At 38.3% G+C, this 19,188-nt stretch overlaps 1 protein-coding gene across 1 annotated transcript; it reads right to left on the reverse strand.

Annotated features, from left to right (window-relative positions):
- Positions 1 to 503: 503 nt before the first annotated feature.
- LOC134385756 (alcohol dehydrogenase 1-like) lies at positions 504 to 10,595 on the reverse strand. Its single transcript, XM_063107466.1, has 10 exons — positions 10,586 to 10,595; positions 10,090 to 10,214; positions 9,134 to 9,235; positions 6,653 to 6,791; positions 4,753 to 4,840; positions 4,390 to 4,609; positions 3,931 to 4,191; positions 2,703 to 2,838; positions 1,762 to 1,900; positions 504 to 528 (listed from the first exon to the last, which is right to left on the reverse strand). The coding sequence occupies exons 1-10, from the start codon at positions 10,593 to 10,595 to the stop codon at positions 504 to 506; spliced, it is 1,245 nt and encodes a 414-aa protein (XP_062963536.1).
- Positions 10,596 to 19,188: the final 8,593 nt, after the last annotated feature.

Below are 19,188 nucleotides of genomic sequence, written 5' to 3' on the forward strand. Positions count from 1 at the left end.
CTTCACCACTTCATGGGTAGAGGCATAGGATGGAGCAAAGACCCCAGGATAGAAAATGGCTTACAGTGTCCTGATTTATGATACCCCAGCATGTTGCAGAAGCAGCAAAATCATCATGTCAACCCTAGAGTGGCATGAAAGATGCAGGAAAATCTGCCAGATATGAAGGTACCTTGAGCATGGGAACAAAGGATAACTCAGAGGCAACTTCCATGGACTGATGACAGAGATCAGTTGGGTTGATGGACATATCAGCATTATCACCCATTAAATCCCATCATTTCCCTTTTTAAAGTCACAGAATGTGTGATATGACATTAGCTCTCAGAACTTATTTTATTATAATGGCATTCAAGAGGCACATTTTTTTTTTTTTTGCACAGCCGTACTACATTTCCATCTCTGATGCTTCTCTTTCTAGTGTACTGGAATCATCAGGGAGGTGGAACAGGACAGGAAAGGAGTCTCCAAGGACATCTTCACAACTTTTGTTGCCTGGGATCTCAGAATAGCAGAACACAACGGATGCTGAAACATACAAGTGCAATAATGAAATAACTGAATTGCCTGGGAAATCGTGATTTCAGCAAAATGATTATACACCATATCATGGGAAAGTACCTCATTGCCTACCTTTTCCCATCCCTACCTCCATCTTCATCCTAATTCACCTATGTGAAATATCACCATCTGACTAGGGTCTGGATTGGGATTCAACATTACCCCTGAAAGGAAGGTCCTTGCTTTGAGGACCTCTCTCTCTGGATACATGACCACAATCACATCCCAAGCCTCTGCTGCAGCTTCTAATCAGCTTCCTTCAGCCTAGAATTTTGTCCCATGTCTGGAAGGGGAAGAAAAAAAGGGGTTCCCCTGGTTCTTTCCTTTTACAGTGTGTCCACTGCCTCTTGAATCCCCGCTCCCATCCTTGATAATCTGTTTCTGAAATTTCACACAATTTTTCTCAGATCTTCATTCCTGATTTAAATGGGCTGATATGATAAGTTTAAACCAAGAAGGACTAGCAGGATTAAAATTTAAGAACTAGATTGAAAAGTTAAAGATCTAGATTTTTAAAATCACTAAACAAGCAAAGGATGTAGGTAGGCTTGGGGAAGAGAATATAAAAGGGAGACTTGCTTAGAATCAGAATGAGAAAACCAAGCGTCCATCACAGTTGTGATTACTAGTTTACAGCTACTTGCTTGTTCTCTACTATCTCCAGCACTCATGACAATCCTGGAAAAGAGTGCATCAACAATAAAAGTGTTGAATAAATACATGAATAAATTAGCACTTATTTTCCATCCCTGAAGGTGTGCTAGCAGAAGCAGATTGACCATCATCAGAAATGATGTAGAAAGGATTTGCGCCCTGGGTGGGAATCTAAACCTTTTTTCTGAGATTCCTTGCAAGGTTTTTTTGACTCCAGAAATGTCACCTCATTTTTTTAGTTCATTTCTTTAACCAGAAAAAAATAAATAATTGATCAATGTGGGATACAGTCGTTCTTAGTGTCATACTGAATTCTTGAAGATCACTCTGAAATAAGTTGATGTAGGTGATTCCCAAAGAGGGGCCTGCAGTAAAACCTTTTCTTATCCTGGTGAGAGTATGAAATAGAGTTAAGTGTGTGAAAGATATCAAAGATCCAAGTAACCATCTCTTTCTCAGAAAAGAGAAAAACTGTGGGAAATATTTGAAGGGTCCTCTTCTCTGTGAGTTATTGGCATACAGAAGATCATCAAACAAAACACTCACGTTTTTCCAGCATGGTACAACTCAAAGGCTTTGTGGATTTGGTCAAAAGGCAGCTGATGGGTTATTAATGGATCGACATTAACCTTATGTTGCAGATAAGCAGTCACTATTTGGGGAATACAGTCTCTGGTTTTATATTCTGCAAAACAAAAAGGATATAGTAATAAGATTTGAGAAATTCCAAGCCAACCATAAGAAAAAATAAATCAAGTAAGTCATGTGATGGGTAAGGTTCTTCTCTGAAAACTTGCCACTGAACATGGAAGAGAAGTTACTTGTACCTCAGAAGCTGTTGCTAAGTGTGGCTGCTATAGATAGTTATGATATCTTGAAATCTTTTGGAGAAAAATTGGGCCAACATTTATGTTACTGAGTTGAAAAATGACCCTTTTAAACTAGCTGTCTCCAACCCACCTCCTGGGCTTACCATTGCACACACTTTTCTCCCTTCTTGATTCATGTGTGGAGGTGGCATGGAAACTCACCACCAGATGAGTGCGTGGATATGGGAGTGTTAATTCACTAAAGATGTTAGTCAGTATTGGTTAGAAATAAGGTCTCCTCTGGGAAGACAAAAACCAGTGCCAAAATACCAAATAAGTGCATGTAAATAAAAGGCATTGCTGTTAATATAGCACAATAAACATTGAATCCTCCTGTGTAGAACCAAAGTTATCTGAATTATTCCAGTCTCTGGGAAAACCCCCCAATTTTTTTTGCAGGAGATTAAAATTTTATTGGAACTGAAACCCCCCTATTTAGTTAATTTAATTAAAATTGATTTGCAAAATACGCCAACCCATTAGAGAAGGAGTCTTTGGAAAGTTTTACCATTATATCTCTGTTTCCCCAAGGAGAGAAACTTTGGCTTTCATGTTTCTGCAAAGCTGAAAGGGATCTCACAAGAGCAACTGTGAGGGCCCTACTATTGACATACCTACCTCCTAAACAGACGCCCTTCAGTATCCTCCCAGTGATAATTGGTGTTGCATCAAGGGAAAGCTTCGAATTTGGTGGAGCCACCCCAATGATCAGACAGACACCATAGCTCAGGTGGCAGGATTCCCAAGCAGCTATCTAATAATGAGAATAATGACCATAGGCTTAATGAACCTCCTGTTGGGCAGATGCTACTTCAAAGTCAGCCTCAACATGGTGAATGATGGGAATCTCATTAGAGAACTAGTAGCATTTAGTGGTAAAAACAAGAGACTGCTACTTGTGTATTCTTAGGCAAGTTACTTAACCTCCCTATGCCTCAGTTTCCTCATTAGCCAAAACAAGAATAAAACTACCTACTTTGCAGGGTTGTTATGAGGATAAATGATTTATCATTCTTAAAACACTTGGACACTATCTGGCACACAGTAAGTAGTGTATTAAATAAAACTACCCACTGCATCAAAGGCTACATTACTGTATTCTTTGCTTGACCTTTTCACTTGCCAGGCTTCTCTGCCCAACTCATTTCTATTCAAACAAGAGAAAACAAATATACATGTGTGTGTGTGTGTGTGTGTGTAGCTTCTTTTTTTTTTTTTTTTTTGCTAATTCAATTTTCTGAGGATGCACAGCATACATCTTCACATCTATTTTATTTCCTTTTCTGGTTCTTAACTGTTTTCTTTCCCTTTTCCTCCATTTCACCTTATTTGCCTCACCTTATTTACCTTATCGTCTACATCACTACCTCTGCTTCCTTCATTCTTTGACCAAGTACAGTAGGTACATACTCTCTCCTCTAAATTGCAAGATCCAGGAGGATGGTGCCTATTTTATTTCCCTTTGTATCCCTAGAGCTTAACGCACTTACACATAGTAGTTTGACAAGCAATTTTCCAAGTGAATGAAAGGTCCTTTTAGAAGACAGACGTAAATATCATATGTGTATTCATACCTAAGTATAAAATACATAGATATAAAGAAAGAGCCAGGAACAGAGAAAAGGGAATACTGGTATTTTAGCGTTTTGCATGTTTAATCTTTGTGTACTAAGTGACATATGTCTAACTGTATATTGCTTTTATTTTCAAAATGGAAAAGTTTTCAAAATGTTTTAGAGTGAATTTACATTCTATTTTTGGATTTGGGGTCCACAGGTCTAAAATATATTTCCAGGAGACTTCTATGAGGCTATGTAAAATACATCTACATGTTAAGACTACATACCATGGTTTCCGTGAGTCCAATGGCCTCAAAGGCAAAGTCAACACCAACACCTGTCATTTCCATCACCACCTGCTGGACAGGCTTCTTGAGTTTCTGAGGGTTGAGACAATCAGTGACGCCTAAGGCTTTTGCCCGAGGAAACTTCTCCTCATTGATGTCAACTCCAATGATCCTAGAAGCACCAGAGGCTTTGCAGCCCATGACAATGGCTGAGCCAATTCCTCCAAGTCCAAAGACCACACAGATGGAACCAGGGGTGACCTACAGATTCATAAGGCATACTTGGATTACAAACCAAAGCTGGGCACCTGTGTAATTAAGAAAATAAACAAAAAGGTAAAAATAACCATTGAGACTTTTGGAATACCAGTTGAACCATTTGGATGGATTTGGCTTAGTTTTGATGTTTTTCCAGGCAAATCACTGTGACATATGCTAACAATCAAGTAACTTCCTCACCTTGGCTGAATGAACAGCAGCCCCATAGCCTGTAGGCATTGCACAGCTCATGAGACAAACTTTATCCATAGGAGAAGCATCATCAATTTTTGCCACTGCAATCTCAGGCACAATGGTATATTCAGTGAATGTACTTGTGCGGAAAGAGTGATAAATCTTCTTTCCTTTGCAGGTAAATCTGCTGGTCCCATCCATCATTAATCCAGAAGAAGGCAGAATACTGTTGTGCAGTGACATAAACACAGGCATAGGTACCAGCCAAGATACATGGATTTGCAAAGAGAGAAATGAGCATCTTTAGCTACAGTTAATGCTTGTACAATATAAGCAATCAATAAAAGAGTGAGAGACAAATCTACTTACTCTTGCTTCTCACAGAAGTTGCCTCTGGGGTGTAAGCAGGAACTACATTCTCTACACTGTGGAATAATGACTGTAAGGACTTTATCTCCTATGTAGAGGAAAAAGTGATAGGATCAATAATTTGAAAATATGATTGGAATAAAAATAAAAATAGTATGTTTACAAATATAATTTACAATATAACACCCATAGCTATTTCAAAGGAGAAACCATTTCGCCTGGTTTCAGAAATCCCATTTTTCTTTAGGGCAAATGGGAATTTGGGGATATTCCTTGCTGGATAGATAGTTGTAGGTCTGCTTCTCCCTACTCTGGAAATAGAATATCCAGAAATTAATCTTAGAGATAAGTCATCCAGTTTAACCCTTCTGTGTTTCATTTGAAGGATTTAGTGTCACAGCAGTTGCCACTTGCCTAAAGTAGCCCACTAGATAATGGCAGAGCTCTTTCCATTGAGTCCCCTGCCCCACTATGACATACTGAAACATAGCAGGCTTTTGACATGTTTTCTTTAATGGGGTTAAGTCCTAAGATGTGGTAACCCCAGAGAATCAAAGGAATAACTCTTCCTCTGCAGAGAAAGGCTGTTTCTGCAGCTCTTAGTACAGAGGGTGGTTTTTTAGGCTGCAGAGCTATGGAGAGAATGTTGATTATGTTTGGATCCTATCAGTAGCTAGCCCTCCTGGGCACTAGGGTGACAGCCTGAGTGGGGTCTGGGAAGAAAATTAACACAGTCATCACAGACTTATGAGGACCTGGTCAGAGGTCTACAACATTGTCTCGATATCGGTTCTTACAAATTTTTATAATACAGAAATGACTCCCTTTTGGCTTCTTGCAGAGATTGGACGGCATGAAAAAATCTCTTGTATGTTTAGGTAAGGCACACCTTACTTTCATTGGCCCTAAAATATTCCAAAGGAAATGGATCTCAGATTTGGGAAAGGTTCTGCTCTCTTGTCTGTCCTTTACCTTCAAATGCTTGTCATCATTTCTCACAAAACTTCCACTAGAATTTTTCTAGCTAAAGAGGAAATAGAGTATTTATGTCTCCTATTTGCATTATGTTCTTGGAGATGTAGACCACGCCTTTTTACTTTTTTCTCTCCTACTATGCCTGGTAGACACTCCATAATTTCTTGCTAGATGAATACACTGATGACGGCTTCATGAATGTCCTGACTATGCACTTTCTTAAATCTCTTTATGTAGCTGGCTCCAAACTGTGGAGTTCCCACATTACCTTAATCTGAGTGATTGCTCTTATTCACTCTGATCATTTCAGACATGCTAAGAACAGCAATGTTAAGATTCATTTTGATAAGCCTGGGAAGAGCATATAATTGCTTTCTATTGATTCTTCAAAATGTCACTATCATCCTGTCAACTAAATTTCAAGCTCTACATTCTACTTGATTAGAACATCCATTCATTTGTCAGACATTCAATGTATTCCAGCACTGTGCTAATACATTTCAACACTCACCATGCTAAGCATTCTGGGGGACAAGAATCTATAGTATAAGAGCAGTCCCTATCCCTACAGAACTTTCAATTTATTTAGAAGTGCGCTGGTTCTATCTCAGCCTTCACTGAGCTGTGGATATATAGATTTGGCTCAGTCACTATCCCACTGGATTGCCAGAGATGACAGCAACAGCAGACAGACATCACAGTGATGTGACTTTTGGAATCACCGGATGCATGTGATATCATGATATGTCTTTGGTTAGAAGAATCTAGAGCCAAACTCATGATATATGATTAGTCAGAATAATCCAGAGCAAACTAATTTATGTTTTTTCATAAATATGTTAGTGCATTTTAAGTTCCTTCTCTGTGCAGCAGGAGTTCTCTGGCATGCTGTTGGGGGGAAGGTTTTTGCTGCCCCACTTCCTACCTGGTTTCACGGAGTTCACTCCATCACCTATACTCTCCACAATCCCAGCTCCTTCATGGCCTGGGATTAAAGGAAACTTCACTGGGATTATTCCTTTCAAGACATGATCATCAGAACCACAGATCCCTGAAGATGTCATCTGTATGAGAATTGAGTGATATAGGGTCAATTGGTTCTGGGATTTTTCTCTTATTTTTATTTGAGACTAAATATGAACAAATTTTTCCCCGCATAAATCATCTCATATTATCTCTATAATAACACTCAGAAGAACAGAGGGCAGGCCTTATCACCTCCAACTTAGAGATGAGGAAAGGGACATTCAAAGACTTAAGATGACTTATGCAAAGCACATGGCTCATGCTCAGACCTGGTAATAAATTTAAGCTTTTGAAATCTAGTCTGTATATCCTGTCATCAGAGTTTTAAAATATGAGGGACAGTCTCATACAACGAAAGGTTTCTTTAAACCAAATATCAATAGTACCACCATTAAGAAACACATAATTTTAGGCCCAATATTATGGAATGTTTCTCCAGTGCTTTGGGAAAATAAATTTTCAAAATTTTAAATTTTGAAGCATTGAAAACATTCTTTAAGGTAATAATGAAAAGTGAACTTAAGTAAGCTAACTGTTGCAAAATTTAACTGATGTTCAGAAATTTGAAAACTTCTTAATTAATGGCCTAAGTTTTCTTATCTGTGGGTAGGCCCAACCCCATGACTTCGGGTCATAAAAATGAAACATTTCATGTACCATAGCCCATATATTACTGCTCAGCTTGGAATACTGACAGAAAAGCATATGGACTAGTTTTTCAGTATGTGAACTTGGGAGAGGCAGCATTTTATAGCTGGAACACTGGGAACACCTATGGTATGATTGTAGCAAATAGGTGAGAAGATATGCTCATGAGAAATATGCTGTGGTTTTGGCTCTCACAGTGTTAAAACGGCTTCAAGATGCTCTCAAAGAGTACAGAGTTATCTTAGGTATGCAGCGGGCTGGCATCTCCTTATCAGTTTTGTTCTGCATATCAAATAAGAATTATTATCTATGGGAAGTTGTTCACCGCATAAGCTGGGGGTGGGATCGTCAGTGCTGAGGGGCAGATCCAGTTCTTAACTTTGATTTTATCCAGGGTTCAGAGTGATATTGCTCAGTTTCTGCTATGCAGTCTTCACCCTGGTGGGCTATTCTGGATTTATTATTTCGGAGGCAGCCTTTGTAGTTAAGGGGTATATCATTCCAAGAGCAGAGAACGGTGGCTAATGAACTAGGAAACATTTCAGTGGATGGTGAACCAGCACACAACAAGCACTAACTAACTGCTGTTTGGATGAATGATAAATAGAAGAATATAGTGTTTGAAGAGCAGTCAGTTAAAACAAATTATTGAACTCCCTCCTTTGTGTACGTTCTCACCGCTCTTCACTCTGGTCTTTACCTCCCCTCACTGGTGGGATGAAGTCCTCGGCACAGCACCGGGCATTGGCAATTCACTGAGTGTGAGCTCCCCTATTCTCCTGTTTTGTCTTTCATTCCCTTCTGTCTTTTTCTATCCCCTGCTTCTGTTCCTCCGTCCTTTTTCTTCCTGTTATCTTCTCAATCTCTATAATCAGTTTTCTCTGTTACTCTTGTAACCATTTCTTTATACCTTCTCCTACCTGGGTTAGATATGCTATGGACTAGAAGGATATGGCTTTTCATATTTGTTGTATTCATTGAACCAAGCATTAAATTTCCTGGACTTAATTAAAAAGATAGGTGAATTTAATGTGTAATGAGATTCTAATCAATAACATTCCTAATCTAGGATATTTAACAATTTCATAAAATTTGAGATACACTGATGGAGAGTTTGATTTGAGAGTGATAAGAAACCTTCGATAGGTCTATGTTTTTCTATTTCTGTTCTAAGCTGTATTTGATAATTGTAAATTCTTTCAAATCATGGAGTCCTTGCTGTTTACTCCTGGAAATTGAAATGTACCACATGGTACACTTTTTTAGACAAATTTTCTGAGACTCTTAAAATGTGTGAGCACAAAACAATAGAGTGGGATAATTGGTCTGTTAGTCAGTGAATATGCATTTGAGTATCAACTTCGTATCATAGAAGTATGGGGAAATGCATTCTCTGGCCCTTCCAAAAAAAGAAAAGTTTAACACTTAAAAAATCTTCTAGGTCACACTGTAAAACATATAAGCATCTGATATTATATAATTTAAGTAAGAATCCTAATAATTACAAAAAAAATTGGTGGTGAGTGAGTTACCAGTTCTTACAGTTATTAAGAATATTTCAAACATTCATTAACTTTATTCAATTGTCTTAGTTTTAAAATTTCTGCTTTTACTAAACAAAGTGGATAGACTCAAAATGCAAATGAAATATAGAACTCATTTGCATGTCTTTCTATATATTTTTAATAAAACAGAATTTCCTTTTATTTGCTTTCAAAGGTCTTAAATTTACCTTAATACGAACTTCCCCAGCCTTTGGGGGCTCAACTTGCACTTCTTCAATTGACAGAGGAGAATTTGTTGCCCAGGCAATGGCTGCCCTGCATGTGATTGTCTGCAGACACAAGGAAAATAAAATGACATCATTTGGTGATAACATTTAACTTTTTTTCTGGTTATACTAATGACTATAACTTATTATAATATGTAAAAAAGCAAAAGTCATAAAGAAAAAGAAAAAAAGATTACTCATAAGTTCAGAAACAAATTCCTTAAATTTGGGTATATTTCCTTCCATTGTTTTAAAATAATTTTTATATAGTTGAGATCATATTGTATAAGCAATTTTTTATTCTGCTTTTTTACTAACAGCTATCGTTTATTGAATTGTTGCCATTTACTTGTTCATAAGAATTTTTTCATGACTTTGAATATGTCCTAATTTGCTTAATCAGTAATTACCTAGACATGAAATTATTTCCATTGCTTTGACTATTATAAAGCACACTTTATAATATAAATCAAAATTATACAGTATACTTTATTGATAATTTTCAATTGCTTTGTTTCCTTAAGCGGGAATTATTTGGGAAATAGACGTTATTAGTGCTAAATCGATTTCCAAATCTCTGTACAAAAGTATGACTCATTTGGCATACTCCCTAGAAGTGTGATAAAATGTCTAGACCATCATATATTCCACCCTCATTAGCACTGACTGTAGTCATTAAACGCAAAATATCTGATAAGCAGGAAAAGTTCACTGTTTCTTCTCATTTGTATTTCTTCAATGCTAGTGATGTTGAATATTTTCTACATTTATGTTCATCATCTGTGTTTTCCTCTTCTGTGGAAAGTTTGGCCATATGTTTCATGTAAGTATATACTGGTATCTTAGTTTTTCTTATTAACGTTTTTGAGTTCTTTACACGTTAAAAGAGTGACCTGTTGTCTGTCAGCTTGTCATACATGGTTTTCCCCTTCTGACTTTTGACCTTTCATTTTGTATGAGTGGTTTCTGGCATGACGGCTGACTAGAGGTGGCCACTCCTCACTTCTAATGCAAAGGTCTAAAGCAACAAGTAGATAGTCACCTGTAGAACAGAATGTGTAGGAGAAATGATTTTTTAAAAAATCCAGCAAAGTAGTGAGGAAAACCCTCCAAAATCTGGAAACTTGAGACAGCAGTGTGGAAATACAGGGGAAGCATCTGACTAAGACTGGCGCAGAGACTGGAGAGACCCTGCTCTGTTGGGACAAGAGGGGAAGTGCACGCTGAGTCTCCCCACCCCCTTTGACCCCAGGCTGCTGCTGAACATTGCCGTTTTGGGATAGCAACCAGGACATGGAGACCCTCCCAGTTCTGGTGAGCCTGTCAGAGCTTCCCACCCTGCCAGAGAGGGTGCAGGGAATGAGCCAGCCCCTCCTGGGTACACGCAGTCCCACAAATCTCTGAGAAACTTACCTGGATCCATGCCCACCTTCTCCCGGGAACATAGAGACTCGCTGACTCAGCAAGCCTGCCCAGCCCAGAAGGTGCCGGGAGTGAGCCGACTCCTCCCGGGTGTACACAGTCTCACGATTCTGGTAAACTTGTCTAGATCCACATACTCTGGTGAGGAAGCTCCAGGGTGCCCACTGACCTCACCCAGGGACTCAGATAAGTGCCTCAGAGCTGCTCTCAGGGGTTAGCGATCCATTCAGTATCCCAGCAACTCCGCCCATGTTAGCTCACTTCCACAGCACCTACCCTAGAAGTTGATGCCTGAATGCTGACCCCAATGACCCCGTACAGGATTACTTACCTCAGCTTTGAAAGCACAGAGCACGTCTGCACACCCCCAAGGTACTTGAGGCCCTACTCATAGCTGTAATGACCCTGCCCAGTGTCAACCACCCCAACAAGAAACCACCGAGGGCCCCACTGCATAGGCCATGAAGGCACATACAGACAACTCCAGGACTGAATACAGTCAAAGAAGTCACATGAAGACTACACTACCGCACTCACCTGGAACCAAACCTAAAATGTCCAACCTGACTGTCAATATGGAACACTTCTACAGGTAAGAGTTTCTCCCTTCAAAAACTACTCCAAAAATTAGAAGAAGCAACTGTAAATCATATCAAGTATTTTTTCAGGCCACAACGGAATAAAACTAGAAATCAATAACAAGCGAAACTTTGAAAACTATACAAATTAAACAACATGCTCCTGAGTGACTGATGGATTAAAAAGGAAATAAAGCAGGAAATCAAATAATTCCTTAAAACAAATGAGAATACAAGCATAACATATCAAAACCTCTGGAACACTGCAAAAGCAGTAGTTAAGAGGGAAGATTACTGCAATAAGTGCTTACATCAAAAAGTTTAAAAAATCCCAAATAAACAACCTAATGTTACACCTCAAAGAAGTAGAAAAGCAAAAACAATCAACCCTGAAATTAGTAGATGGAAAGAAATATTAAAGATCAGAGCAGAACTAAAAAAAAAAAAAAAAAAAAAAACGCAAAGATCGATGAAACAAAAAAGTTGGCTTTTTCAAAGATAAACAAAATTAACAAACCATTAGCTAGACTAACCAAGAGAAGAAATGAGAAGACTCAAAAGGCAAAAATGAGAAATGAAAAAAGAGACATTACAACTGATTCCACAGAAATACAAAGAATCATTATAAACTATTATACACGACTGTATGGCAACAAACTTGAAAATCTAGAGGAAATGGATAAATTTCTGGACATATACAAACAACCAAGACTGAACAAAAAAGAAATTGAAAACCTGAATAGACCAATAACAAGCAATGAAATTGGATCAGTAACCAACAGTCTCCCAACAAAGAAAAGCCCAGGACCAGATGGCTTCACTGCTGAATTCTACCAAACCTTTAAAGAAGTTTTAATACCAATTCTTCTCAAACTATTTCAAAAACCAAAGCAGAGGGTATTCTCCCAACTTATTTTATGAGCCTAGCATCTTCCTGATACCCAAACTAGGTAAAGACAACAAAAAAGAAAACTACAGGCCAATATCCTTATGCATTGTATAAGGGTATCCTTATATACTGTGAGTGGGACTGTAAATCGGTGCAGCCATTTTGGAAAACAGTATGGGGGTTTCTCACACAATGACAGATAAAACTATCTTACGACCCTGCAATCCCACTATTGGGTATACACCTAAAGGAATGGAAAGCATGTTGAAGAGATACCTGCACTCCCATGTTTATCACAGCTTTCTTTACAATAATCAATATATGGAACCAACCTAAATGTCTATTGACAGATGATTGGATAAAGAAAATGTAGTACACATTCACAATCAGATACTACTCAGCCATAAAAGAATAAAATTCTGCCATTTGTAGCAACATGGATGAGCTTGGAGAAAATTACGTTAAGTGAAATAAGTCAGAATGAGAAATACCACATATTGTCACACATATGTGTGTGCTAAAAAAGAGAACAAAAGAAAACAAACAAATAAATAGTGATAATAAGTTGAACTGTTAAAAGGAGAGAGAAAAACTGTGGTTACTAAAGGTGGGAAAGGGGTGGGGGTAAAGAGGAGAGTGAGAGGTTGGTTAATGGACCCAAATTTACAGCTAGAGAGGGAAAATAAGTCCTATTGGTGTATAGTCAACCCAGAAATCTATAACTAACAATGATTTACTACATGTTATTAAAGGACTAGAAGAGAGGAGATTAAAAGTGCACATTACAAAGAAATGATTAAGTCTCGAATGATGAATATGCTAATTACCAGAGGTAGATCATCACACACTGTATACATGTATAGAAATATAACTCTGAACCCCACAACCATATACAATTAATAGGTTTCAATAAAAAAATTTTAAAAAACTGAAATTTTACATGTGTATGTTTTGAAATTTTGGTTCATAAAAATATCTTGTCCTTTGCTGTTTCTTCCATTTCTATACTTTGAAAATTTTCTCCATATAAAGAATAAATATTTCTTATCCTCTCTTCTAGATATTTATAGTTTGATTTCTAAACATTTAGCTCTTAAATTCTACTGAAAATTATTTTGTTGTGTGAAGTTAGAATCTAAATGAACTGTCCTGGCATGAACTGGTGACTAATATTTTTTCTCTTTCTTTTTAAATTAACACCTTTGCTATAGGAAAAGTTCTTGTATTCACAAGTTTCTCCTTGGAGGCTGTTTCTACTTTTCCTTATATCTTTCAGTCTATTACTGCAGCTGCACCTCAATGATTTGTATACTTTAACTTTTTGATATATCTTTATATCTGGTGATACTAGTTCTCCTCATAGTTTTATGTGTGTTTCATTTGCAGGTACAATTACTGCACTAGTAATTGTAAGGTGTATTGAACTTTGTAAATCTGTTGTGTCTTTAAGAAATTTAGATTCCAATGGAGGAGATAGTACATTCCTTGTAATATAGGAAAAAGGGACAAATGCCACATAATAAGTTCAAATAAAATGATACAGAAAGTACTACTTCTTTTTGAGGATAAAATAATTTGTCTTTTATCTACCAAGAGCATATAAAAAACATACTTTACAAAAAAATTTCATAATCTCAAAAGCAATACACACTCAATACAAAAAACTTAGAAAACACTTGGAAAATGTAAAGGGGAAAAAACTGGGAAAAATGGCACCCAGCTATTACCACTGTTAATATTTTAGGGTAAGCTCTTCCCATCAATATTCTATGCATGTGTATGTGTGTTTGTATGTTCATACTGAGCATGCTGTTTTATAGTCTGCTTTTCTGCTTAGCATTATAAATATTTTGCAGGTAATTTAAAAATGATCACTTAGGACTTTATAGACTAATGTACTACAATTTATAAAATCAGTGTCCTAGTATTTGACATATATTGCTTTCAATGGTATACCCTTAAAAATAATGCTGCCGTTAACCTGCTTATAAAAAGTTTCAGATGCTCTTCACCTTCTGATTGGGTTATGTCCAGATAAACCCATCATAAGTTGAAAATATCTTAAGTTGAAAATGCATTTAATACACCTAACCTACTGAACATCATAGCTTAGCCTAATCTACCTTAAACATGCTCAGAACACTCACATTAGCCTACAGTTGGGCAAAATGATCGGGCAACACAGTTCACTGCAGAGTATTGGTTGTTCACCCTTGCGATTGCATGACTGACTGGGAGCTGTAGCTCACTGCTGCTGCCCAGCATTGTGAAAAAGTATTGTACTGCACATTACTAGCCTGCAAAAAGATCAAAATTCAAAACTCAAAGTCAGGTTTCTACTGAATGCATATTGCTTTTGTTCCAGCATAAATTGGGGACCAGTTATATTTTGTCAGAATAAATTCCTAGGTCAAATAATAGGCACATTTTAAAGGTGATTGATAAAATATCATCAAATTATCACACAAGAAATTTCCACCAATTTATCCTTCCAGCTGTGGTGCATGAATTCCCACAGCCAGGAAAACTTTGGATATTATTAGAAATCTTTGATAATCTTATTGGAGAAAGTGGCATCTTAATTTTGTTTCAATGTGCACTTGTTTGATAACTAACGAAGATGATATAGATCTATTTAAAAGGTAGCATACTTACTTTGCTTGAAGTGTCCATGATGAATTTTCTGGTTTCCTTTGTGTCTTATGAGTACACCCAAGAGAACTTCACTTTAACTCTACAGCTTGTTAAACTAGAGTGAGTATTTATAGTGATCATTTACTGAAAGTCATTAAAAACTACTACACAGTGACTCACCAACATGGGGAAGACCAGAAAGGTGAAGTGTAAAGGTAAAGAGGAGAAAGGAATGTGAAAGAACAGGAAAGGATGGTTAATTAGGAAGGAGGTTAAGAACAGGGATGCTGACTGAGGAGAGAAGAAGTTTGGAGAGTAGGCAAATAAGTGAAAAGGCAAGGGCGTGATTATAGAAAACTGAATAAAATGTTTGAGAGACCTAAGAGAAAGATCAGCTAGTAATTAGTTAATAAGAATTTCTGGAGTATCGATGGCATGAAAGGTATCGTTAGATTAGATGATAAAGAAAGGCATAAGACTGGGTCTCCAGGAGTCAAAGAAGTGGAAAAGCACAATGATACAAACTACTATAAAAAAGCTGAGAAATAAGTGATAAATGTGATGCTAAAGGTGATGTGAGGTCACCGTGAATGATTAGAGAGAATTTTATTCAGGTGAGAATTTAGCTGCATCTAGAAGGAAGATTTTATGTAAAATAAAGAATGGGTAGCATATTCAAAATAGGGGAGTAAGCTCAACCTAGGTAAGGTGAAAGGAAATAATACGCAGGTGTGGTAGTGCTAATGATGACGGTGATGATAATGATAACGATGAGGGTGGTGATCACCATGTTTACCTTTTACTAGTTGCTTGGTGTAGTGTTTCTCGACATCGTAAGGCATAAGAATCCCTTGGGGGAGTGATAGAGTTTGGATGTGTTGTCCCCACCAAAACTCATATGGAAATCTGATCCCCAGTGTGGCAGTGCTGGAAGCTGTTTGAGTCATGGGGGCAGATCCCTCATGAATGGATTAATGCTCTCCCAGGGGGAAGGGGGATTAATGAGCGAGTTCTCGCTCTATTAGTTCCTGCAAGAGCTTGTTGTTTATAGAACCCTCGCACCTCCCCTCTCTCTCTCTTGCTTCCTCTCGCTATGTGATCTGCTTGTACCCGCTGGCTGCTTGCCACTTTCCTCCATGAGTAGAAGCAGCCTGAGGGCCACACCAGACGTAGCTGTCCAAGAATTGTAAGCCAAATAAACCCCTTTCCTTTATAAATTACCCAGTCTCAGGTATTTCTGTTATAGCAACACAAAATAGACTAATATAGGGAGGTTATTAAAAAGTCATAATCCTGGGCCCTACCCCTTGAAGCTCTTCTGGACAAGGATACTTAACAAAACACCAGATCAAAAAATGTCTAGGGTGTCATTTGTCAATTCACAGAGTAAGAGTGAGTTCTTTGGGTGGTCACTTCTTCTGCCTCTGATTCACCACCCTTAGACATCATTTGTCCAATATACTCAGAGCCTCCCCTGAGGAGGCCAATGAAGAAGTTTCTCTGCTGAGGCCCTATTATCTTCACAGTTCACAGCTACTGTCAGGTGAGAGTAATTTAGGTAAGACTGAGATGGGACAGTAATATGGGATAAGGTTCAGCAATTGTATGTCTCTAGGTTTGGAGCTTTTCTGGCAACAGAACTGTCTTAAACCACTAGTCAGTTGTTTATTAGTTTCATTCAAAGAGTTTTGTATCTGCTAATATATCAGAAATTCTCTCAGAGTCCTGGCCCTTTACATTGCGTCTGTCTTAGCATACAAGGTGGGGACCTGCCCTTCCCCCTAGGATTTTTTGAAGCTTTTGTTTTAACACTTGAACCAGAATCTGGGCTAGGGTCAGGATGGGGAGACCTGGCTCATCCACTCCAAAACCTGGCCAACAGAATCGCTTAGGAGGAATTCCAGATGGGTATGCTTTATACAGGGAAGTATCACCTCTATGGGCATGATGGTACAAGAAGGGAGGTACTTGGATGGGGCTAAAGGGACGTGGGCTTGTTTGTTCCTCTCTCTCCTTAAATAACCTTGTTCAGCAGGATCCTGGTTCCCAGGATTTCTGCACCCACGCACCTGCTCTTGCAATCTACACATTGTTCCTGTTCAGCAAAGCTTGAATAATGTGATACGCAACACACTTGAAAAAAAAAAAAGAATTTTCTGGTGTGAACTATACTGCTCAGATGAAGGAAAACAGTTTGGGCTTGCCTATCTTGCAGTACCTTCTAAAGGCTGTAATGACGGTGAAACCCCCTCCTCCATAAAGCCCCTCAAAAATTTAAATGAAAGCATGCTGTGGCCTTGGTCCCCCAAATTACAGTGATTTAAAATCTGGGAACTGGTCTCCCCAACTAACAATTAGGGCGCTGAGTTTTATGACTAGTATTCAAGGAACGGAGTACAAAGAAATAGCCAAACCTGTGGGTGTAGCCTATGTAGCCTAAGCCATGAGGAGGGAGGCACTAGACTCCAAGGATCAAAGGCACTATCTTAACATGTATCCTTGAGACATTTTTACAGGGAATGGGACCCAAATTTTCCCACCAGATGAAAATGCTGACCAGATGTAGATGACAAGGATACCAGGCTGATTGGAGCCAGAAGATTGGTGGACAGTGTCCCAGAGCTCTTGCTTTGTCTTCTGAGATTCAACCAATCAGAAACATCCACAGGCTCCTCGCCCAGCCTCAGCCCCAACCCACAAGATTTTTCTTTAAAAATCCTTGCTTGTTGGGGAGGCTGGTTTTTTTTCAGCATTAGACGCCCCTGCTCCAATTTTTTGGCCTTCTAATTAAATGCCTAATTTATCTCTCTTCAACTGGGTGTCACTCTCTTGGGTTAGCTGTGTTCAGGTGAGTGGACCCAAGTTTGGTTCAGTAACAACAGTAGTCTTTTTTTTTCCTGCCATGTAGTCTAAATTTGGAGCTTTAGTGGGCATGTGGTCTGAGTCCTAAAGATGACAGGTGATAATTGACCACTTAATTGCTTTACAACCGCATCTGTCTTCCAAGTCAAGGACGGTGAAATCCTTACTGCCCCCTAGCCCACTCCACTCAGTGAGTTCCATAACTGAAGGATGTCAGTGAACCATATCACTAGTCACGACTCTGTTTCTAAGTTACAAAAACCCAACATGAATAAGCTTAGAGAAAAGAGGAAAGATTTTGACTAAAAGAAACCATGAAAGAAATGAACAACCAAAGAAAGTGGAAAGGAATACCACTGGGAGCAGAAACTCTAACCAATTGAACTTTAACAGGATTTTTCCTCTGTCTTACGTGAAGCAGTGAAGCATAGTGATTAAGAGCATGGACACTAGCACTGGAAGCCCTGGGTTCAAATATTAGTTTTATGTCTTACGTGCTGTGACATAAGACAAGAAAACCAACCATGTGCTTCAGTTTCCCCATCAATAAGGTGCGAATGATTCCAGTAATACCTACCACATAGGTTTGTTATGGACATCAAGAGAGTTAGCACATGACAGATGTTTAGAACTGTGCTTAGAACACATCAGGGACTGTATATAAGTGTTACCCATTATTATTATGGTGCCTCTTAGAACATTGGTTTCATTTTATCATCAGTGACTTGCTTTTGCCATATAGTAGGAAATATGACCACTAAAAAATGTTTGATTCTTAAATCTAACAACTGCAACAAGAGAAATCTGATCTCTCTCGCTCTCATGTTTTTTTTAACTTTAAGGAATTGCTCTCTGTGAAAAATTATTACTTGCTATTTTATTATTATTTTTTTTATTTATTATTTTTTATTAATATTTTTTAAAACATTTTATTTATTTATTTATTTTTAAATTTTGTTTTGTTGATATACATTTTGGCTGATTATTGCTCCCCATCACCAAAACCTCCCTCCCTTCTCCCTCCCCCCCTTCCCCCTAACAATGTCCTTTCTGTTTGCTTGTCGTATCAACTTCAAGTAATTGTGGTTGTTATATCTTCTCCCCCCCACCCCGGTTTTGTGTGTGTGTGTGTGTGTGTGTGAATTTATATATTAATTTTTAGCTCCCACCAATAAGTGAGAACACGTGGTATTTCTCTTTCTGTGCCTGACTTGTTTCACTTAATATAATTCTCTCGAGGTCCATCCATGTTGTTGCAAATGGCAGTATTTCATTCGTTTTTATAGCTGAGTAGTATTCCATTGTGTAGATGTACCACATTTTCCGTATCCACTCATCTGATGATGGGCATTTGGGCTGGTTCCAACTCTTGGCTATTGTAAAGAGTGCTGCGATGAACATTGGGGAACAGGGATACCTTCGAATTGATGATTTCCATTCGTCTGGGTATATTCCCAACAGTGGGATAGCTGGGTCGTATGGTAGATCTATCTGCAATTGTTTGAGGAACCTCCATACCATTTTCCATAGAGGCTGCACCATTTTGCAGTCCCACCAAGAATGTATGAGAGTTCCTTTTTCTCCGCAACCTCGCCAGCATTTATCATTCAGGGTCTTTTGGATTTTAGCCA

This window comes from Cynocephalus volans, chromosome 9 (assembly GCF_027409185.1).
Source record: "Cynocephalus volans isolate mCynVol1 chromosome 9, mCynVol1.pri, whole genome shotgun sequence".
Lineage (NCBI taxonomy): Eukaryota > Metazoa > Chordata > Mammalia > Dermoptera > Cynocephalidae > Cynocephalus > Cynocephalus volans.

Excerpts from the sequence above, each read along its gene's own strand:
- LOC134385756 (XM_063107466.1), bottom strand. Across the intron at positions 4,610-4,752 it reads AACTTCTGTGAGAAGCAAGA|TATTCTGCCTTCTTCTGGAT; the intron begins GTAAGTAGATTT and ends ACTGCACAACAG. Across the intron at positions 4,192-4,389 it reads CTGCTGTTCATTCAGCCAAG|GTCACCCCTGGTTCCATCTG; the intron begins GTGAGGAAGTTA and ends ATGAATCTGTAG.